Source organism: Oryza glaberrima, chromosome 10, assembly GCF_000147395.1.
Source record: "Oryza glaberrima chromosome 10, OglaRS2, whole genome shotgun sequence".
NCBI lineage: Eukaryota > Viridiplantae > Streptophyta > Magnoliopsida > Poales > Poaceae > Oryza > Oryza glaberrima.
In genome coordinates, this window is record NC_068335.1 from 2,973,144 (window position 1) to 2,980,488 (window position 7,345).

Sequence of the window (7,345 nt, forward strand, 5' to 3'; positions counted from 1 at the left end):
TGATGTAAATATTTTTACAAAAAATGACATAGTGAAATGATGGTGTGTTGCTAATGAAAACGTCATTTCTTTGCCCGAAACTTCTTAAGTCTATCTTGAATTGGGGAACTGGTAACTAAATAAACTAAAAGAATTGAAGAATATATGAAGGCGCAGGTCAACATATAAAATGCATCGTCAGACTATAATTCAAGTCTATCTTACAAGATTTTTTGCTAACTATTATGTCTGCATATACATCCAGTTTTTTTGCTATAATAAATAACTAAGATTAATTATCTGCAGTTTGTTAAATTCAGTATGTATAAAAGCACGAATTCAATTCTAGTTATCACTTGAGTAACAAAGCTATTGAATAAACTAAATTTCTGTTTGAATAATTTTCAAGATGCACTTGGCAGTTCATATTTCGAAGGTGTTTTCCTGTTGTATTATATTATCCCACATGCATGCATAGGTCTTGCTTATTAGCTCAGCTCAAGACGTTGTAATAAAAATATACATTAGTTGATGAACTTAATTGTATGTATAATCTGCTGTGGCCAACCATAAAATGCAGAGGAAAATGGAATTGACGACTAGCTAACAAATAGTTTAAATAAATATGTATTTTATATTTAGGAAAACCTAATGTATTGAAACACATATGCAGTTTGTGAAGTCCTACTGTAGCAACTACATATGCAGAAAGACTATGCAAAATTTGGTGAACAATGATCAGAATAACTCATATGCTGCCCCACACCTCAAATAATTAGAACAAGAAAAATTTATTCAGCAAAACGGAAACAACATAGCACTATACACTTAATGATAGTCTACTCATCATATGAAAAATGGGCAACATGATTGAAGAGGGAAATACTGATCATGAACAGAATTCTATGGAAAATAATTAGATGGGTTGCCATTTTTTAGTATAATAATGCAATGTACACTCTATAAATTTGCACTTGCTGCCCGAGCAAAAACACATTTTTAGGAGTCTAACCCTATAATATAGAGACTTGAACTTTTTTTATATGTTTGCCCCTAGCTAGCTAGCTATATGGTTGTTGCACTAAATATACAGCAAACCCGAATGCTAAGAAACTGCAGTGGAAGATAAATCTGTACTAACACTTGGTCACTTCAAAACTTAGACATACATCCAATAAAAGATATCCTGCAGTACGTATATGACTAGTCCACATACAAGGTGCATGTCTTATTTGATCATGGCCGAAAAGGTTGGTAACACAAAATGCACATATGAATCTGAGCTCACAGAAAAAATAAATGCATACAGGAAAATGGAATTAGTGACTAGTAATTAATTCAAAATATGTGTTTATTTAGGAACATAGTGCAAATTTGCATATATCAAAACACTGCTTACACTAAGAAATCAATTTTTTGGCAAATATATATATATATATATTTGGATGAAAAATCACTAAATTAAATGTCTACATATAAAGATCACTCAATAAATGTCTAGCCCACATATTATGTTGCTTTGTAAAAACAAAAATGTATATTGCATAAGCTTGATAATTAATTGCACTCACAAATTAAATCTCATCCTCGAGTTAATTAATTAAGCTGATCCCTCTCACTTCCCGGCGGCGCGCGGCTGCAACCTCAGAATGGGGAATTAGTGTTTGGGATGAGGAATGGGGATCGATCGATTAAAGGCTGCTGAAGCGCAAAATTCTGGCACAAGCGATGATCGAGCGGCACTCCACTGACATCTCATGTTCAGGTCTTCGTTGGCTTGTCTGTAACTGTTCTTCAGTGAGAATTTTGCAACACCCTGGATTCTTCATGTTTCACACATTTGCTCGCAGCACAGTTCAGGTCGGGTATGTGTATCTGCCATGATCTCCGCAAGGTAGACAAAATGTCAGGGAAATACGAAAACCGTGTTCAGGTCGTGTGTGTGTCTCTATATATAGACACACACACACACACATACATACATACATAAATTTTAATTTAGAATTTCCAATATATGTTTTTTAGAAAATGGATTAAAACCTAGCCTCTACATCCAAACTATATGTACATAGCCAAGCATTTCCAATAAACTTAACTATGACAATAGTCCAAAATATGGAAAAAAAAACTGAAGGCAAAATCAAAACAAACATTTCAGGATTCTAATATAAGAAATGATATATGATTACATGGTTCAGTTGGATGCACACAAATAGTAAAAATTATTAACGGTTCTGCGCTTTAGTAATGACACTAGGAAATTTGTATAATGGATCCATGAAACCTATTTGAATTGAATTGTTGATCAGAAGCTAAGATGATTTAGGAAGATATAACAGTGGGAGTTGCGAGTTGGTACATAAAAGGACATGTACAGATGCACAATCTCCATATCTTGAGTTGCTTCACAAACATTCTTAAGCTCCATCGATCCAGGACATAACTTGAAGATCCCCAACATTGTCCACGGAAACAGCACGCCACCCTCAGCTACGCCAATGATGATTTTCAGGCGCCAACAACGTTAACCGGTGATCATTAGAGCTATAGGAAATGCAAGCAACAACAATACCATTGTCAGATATCCAGATCACATGACTAGTAATTTAGCGGTACATATATCTTTTGGAACTAAGAAATCAAAAAAAAAAATTGGGCTATATAGGATGAAAATTCACTAAATTAAATGTCTACATATAAATATCTCACTCATTAAATGTCTAGCCCACACATGATGTTGCTTTGCAAAAAAAAAATGTATATTACATAAGTTTGACAATTAATTGCACTCACAAATTAAATTTTATCCTCAAGCTAAGCTGAACCCTCTTGTTTTGTCTACATATAAATAGCTCACTCCATAAATGTCTTTCCCACATATGTTGTTGCTCGCAAAAAAAAAAGTATATTACAAAAGTTTGATTATAAATTGCACTCACAAATTAAATTTCATCCTAGAGGTAAGCTGAACGCTCTTGCTTCCCAATGGCAGCCGCAACCTCAAAAATGGGGAATTAAGGTTTGGGGTGAGGAATGGGGATTGACTAAAGGCTGCTCGCTGAAGCGGAAAATGCAGGCACAAGTGGCGAGCGACGCTTCGGTGACATTACTCGGTCGCTTGTCTGTAACTGTTCTTCAGTGAGAATTTTACATCCAACACCCCAGAATCTTCTCATAAACACTCTTTGCTATACAATTACAGTGTGTCATAGACACTTTTGCTCTACCAAAATTGGGCATCACGAAAAAGTGTAGCATATGCCACCCCTTCTTAATTAGATGCCATCCCATCAGTGTGATGCTACTAGGATAACCTATACAAGTTTTCAGTACAGCTAACGAGAACATCTGTAATAGACAACTAAAACTTCTGATGGTACTAAAGCATCACAGGACTTCATCTCCCCCTCATTTTGTTGGTCAAACCACCAGGATTGCCAAAATTCAGTCCAGCATTCCAGTTCCGAACCTCCAGCCAGGTTTTGCGCCATAGATCTCACTTGCTACTTGATTTCTGCAAAATAAGCCAGGTTTAATCCAAAAGCAAACATAATGGATCAGCTCAACAGAATGTGTTTTAAGTACATTTATAAAACATATCACATATGCATTCCTGGTTTTCCAGACAGCTCAGATAACAGCAGCAACACCCACTACAACCATTTTTCTCATCTCTTAACACTTATGAAACCAAGCACCAACTATATGCACATGTGGTAAGCTATTTAATGTTTCATTGCACCCTTAAAGGAAAAGAATACAGTGCAATAAGCACCAAAATTGTTTTGTGTTCATATAAGCACCATGCATTATCATCTATCATTCTATTGTTTCTATAACCACTACAAAATAGCCCTTTAACCCTAAGGTTCTAACCAGGGTTTGAAATTTCGAAATTGGATTTTATGCCAGGGATTACCAAAATTTCGGAAATTTCGAGCCAAAATTATTTGAAAATTTGAATGAATTTGAATAAAATTTGACCAAATTCACAAAAAATTACAAAAAACCGAAAATTTCGGACGAAATTTGAGCATGCCGATGGGGGGCGAAATTTCAAACCTTGGTTCTAACAGAGTAAGCAGACAACTGATGTGGAATTAACACTGGGCACCCAATACCAATGATTTTGCTTGCAACTCATAGGCCCTTGATATATCAAGACGGGTTGTTTGTATCTCATATTCTATTAAAACCGCTTTACCTTAATCACATTTTTTAAAAAAAATTTGTGCAAGTAAGCGGTAAGAAAAACTGGGTTTCAATAAAACCGGGAAATCATGTTTAATCAAAAACTACACATCAATTTTACGAAAAGTAGTGTTGTTCTCAATCAACACAGCACGAAACATATTGACCGTGCCCCTTTTTTCTCCCTCGCAGCAGCCAGCCAAAGTGCCAAACACACATCTATCGCAAAACACATATTTAGTATTTTCCACCCAAACATGATGTTAAATAAATGATCCATAACAAACTAACAACCTATAAGGGATTATTATGATAAATCAAATTAAAACTTGTTTTATGAAAACCTGTTTTTTATTTGTCTTCAAACCGACCACTGAAGGAAACAGTCAAACAGACTACAAGGTTCATAACGCCCACACCACCTTTCAGCAGCAAACAGGTCAATCATCAGCCAGGTTGTTCACATGGTGCCATCCTACCATGTATACCAACCGCTGGTTTACAACAAAAGTTGAGTTTCAAAGCACAAGACTACAACCAACATGTACCGAGAAATAGCATCCAGAAAGTGATGATCAGCTAAACAGAACTTAAAACTAGAAAAGACCTGGTGAATTCTCCCAACATATAGTGACATCCTCCTTTGTGTTCATCCTTCCAACTGTCCTGAGCACAGTCTCCATCTGAACTTGGCGCGGAAGATCTCACTTGCCACCTGCCTCAGAAACCTGGTTCCCCACTATAGCACTCTCCTGTTTTCCTCCTTTTTCTGCATTAGAGCCCAAGATAACATCCATAAGCAAACAAAATATATTATATCTGTAGGATCTTTAGATAATTTAGCTTTGAAACAGGCTGAATTTCTAGCTTTCAATAATACCAGCATACAAAAGCAATTCCAATCAAAATGAGTGACTAAAGTTTCTTCTTAAACTTGTTTAGCCAGGGTCCAAAAAGATGATAAACACTAAGAACTGGACCAACACCAAAAGTACAACTAACAACATTCCAAACAAAGTAAGCTAAGGGGCACTTAATGAATAAGTGTTCATCTTTTCAAAACCCTGGCAGAAAAGGCGTTTGCTATCTCCCTTTTTTCCAGCCGTATTAATCAAATTGTCAGAACCGTATTTTTTATTAACAACTACAACAAAAGTTAAATTTTAATTTTCAGTGGGAACAGGATATGTACTACGTAGTATTTTATTCTAACAAAATTTTAAATTTTAAATATAAGTAGAACAGATACCAATCAATATTTGTCATACTTTTGCTTACACATAATGTGGCATTAAGTGGAAAAGGTATCCACAAACGATACATGAGGTATTATTAAAATCGCGCAAGGAGATATCCCCATTAACCCACTTTCAACCTTAGTGTTAACGATGACTACTGAACATCAGATCAATAAAACATAAAATAAAAGTGACTTGGCATGTGTTGCTCTATTTGATATTAATTGCTAGTGCTCCTGAACTGGAACAGGATATGTACTACGTAGTATTGGGTTCAGCACCAACAGAGTAAACATTGTAAGACTTTTCATTATTTAAAGACTACTTGACAGAAAAGGACAAAGGGATAGTTGCTCATACCATTTGGAACATAATAAAAGCTCTCAAAGGGATGAACAGTCTTGATGAGTAGGGAACCATCAGTCACCTTCTTGAACTTCAACGTGTCAAGCTCAACCAAGAAAATGCCAGCAGGGGTCCCAATAAACACCACATTTCCATCCCCAGAGAACCCACATATCCAAGCAGGCACGATACGGCGCCGACTGTCCTCCGTCGCCACTGGCAGCGAAAGGAGCTTGTCCATCTCAACGGACTTGCGTGGAACCCAGTTCGTCGCGCCATCATCGGCAACCTCCCGCACCCACAGATGCAGGCAGAAATCGTTGAAAAAGGCGAGGCCAAGCAAATCGTCCTCCAAACTCACAGGACGGATGTTCCACCTGTGGGTTGCGGGCATATCCGATGGCCGCGAGATCAGAGCTAGACTTTGGCTGCCGCAATTGAACTCGAGCAAGCTGCTGCCATTAACAATCCAGTACAGGGCTTCCCCAGCAAGGGCAGCGGGCTCGTCGTAGATCATCAGCAGAGGTAAAGTCACCGGCGTCGAGATCACGTCGCCCCAGGCGCCGATCGCGGAGGAGAACACGCAACCGAACACGTGGTCGCCGCTGACGAACACGACGGCGACGTTGAAGGCGCCGGAGCGGCGGTCCTCGTCGCCGGCGGAGGCAGCGCAGAACACGGCGGCGTCGCGGTCGGCGTCGGCTTGGACCATCTGGATGGGGGCGGGGAAGCAGACGAACCCCTCGGTCATGGTGTCCCAGACGAGCAGGTTGGCCCAGTCGCAGCTGCGGAGGAGGACGCGGCCGTGGCGGCAGCCGACGAGCCACCACAAGCCATCGCCCGTGTTCCTGCGGAGGGAGGCGACCTGGTCGGCGATGCGGCCGGGGGGCGCGTCGGTGGGGAAGAAGAGGGCGCCATGCGAGGAGTTGAGGAAGAAGCCGAGCACGGGGGCGGTGCGGTGGAACTCGCGGAAGCGGCGGAGGAAGCTAGGGTTGCGGGTGTGGCGGAGCCAGCGCTTGGAGACGAGGGACGCCGAGGAGAGGAAGGAAGGGTGGGGCGGGAGGCGGAGGAGGATCTCGGCGAGGACGTCGTCGGGCAAGGTCTCCGCCGCCGCCGCCGGAGGGGAGGAGTGGCCGCCAGTGACATCGGCCATCGTCAGATCTGGGGATGAGAGAAACGGGGGATTGAATTTTGTGCACTGAAGGGCAAATGCTATGGTATATGTGACTATCATCTCTAAATTTATCTATTTTATTCACTCATGAACTAAGAGCAGATACAATAGCAGACTATTAGCAAGCTACAAACATATTTTAATAAGATAAAAGATAAGAGAGAATAGCAGCGGACTATAGATCTGTAGCCAGCTACAGCATGGGCTCCAAGACACAATGTGTGTATGATAGATGGGACCATATACTAATAGTATAGTAAGCAATTATTGTATGAATTGGCTATTAGATTGACTATAGATGAATTGTAGCTAGCAGTGGGCTATACTATTAAACTTGCTCTAAGAGTCAACCTATACAATGCATCACCTCTAGTACACAAATACCAATACAAATACCATATCATTAAGAGCAGGTACA

At 39.8% G+C, this 7,345-nt stretch overlaps 1 protein-coding gene across 2 annotated transcripts; it reads right to left on the reverse strand.

Annotated features, from left to right (window-relative positions):
* Nucleotides 1-2,837: 2,837 nt before the first annotated feature.
* On the reverse strand, nt 2,838-6,950 carry LOC127752996 (uncharacterized). 2 transcript variants are annotated; one of them, XR_008012456.1, is made up of 3 exons: nt 5,769-6,950; nt 4,778-4,939; nt 2,838-3,493 (listed from the first exon to the last, which is right to left on the reverse strand). XR_008012456.1 is itself a non-coding variant. In XM_052278449.1 (2 exons), the coding sequence occupies exons 1-2, from the start codon at nt 6,904-6,906 to the stop codon at nt 4,875-4,877; spliced, it is 1,203 nt and encodes a 400-aa protein (XP_052134409.1). In that variant the 5' UTR covers nt 6,907-6,950; the 3' UTR covers nt 4,394-4,874. The 2 variants fall into 2 exon arrangements, 1 of the variants encoding a protein (XP_052134409.1); XM_052278449.1 differs by lacking the exon at nt 2,838-3,493 and having other exon boundaries at nt 4,394-4,939.
* Nucleotides 6,951-7,345: the final 395 nt, after the last annotated feature.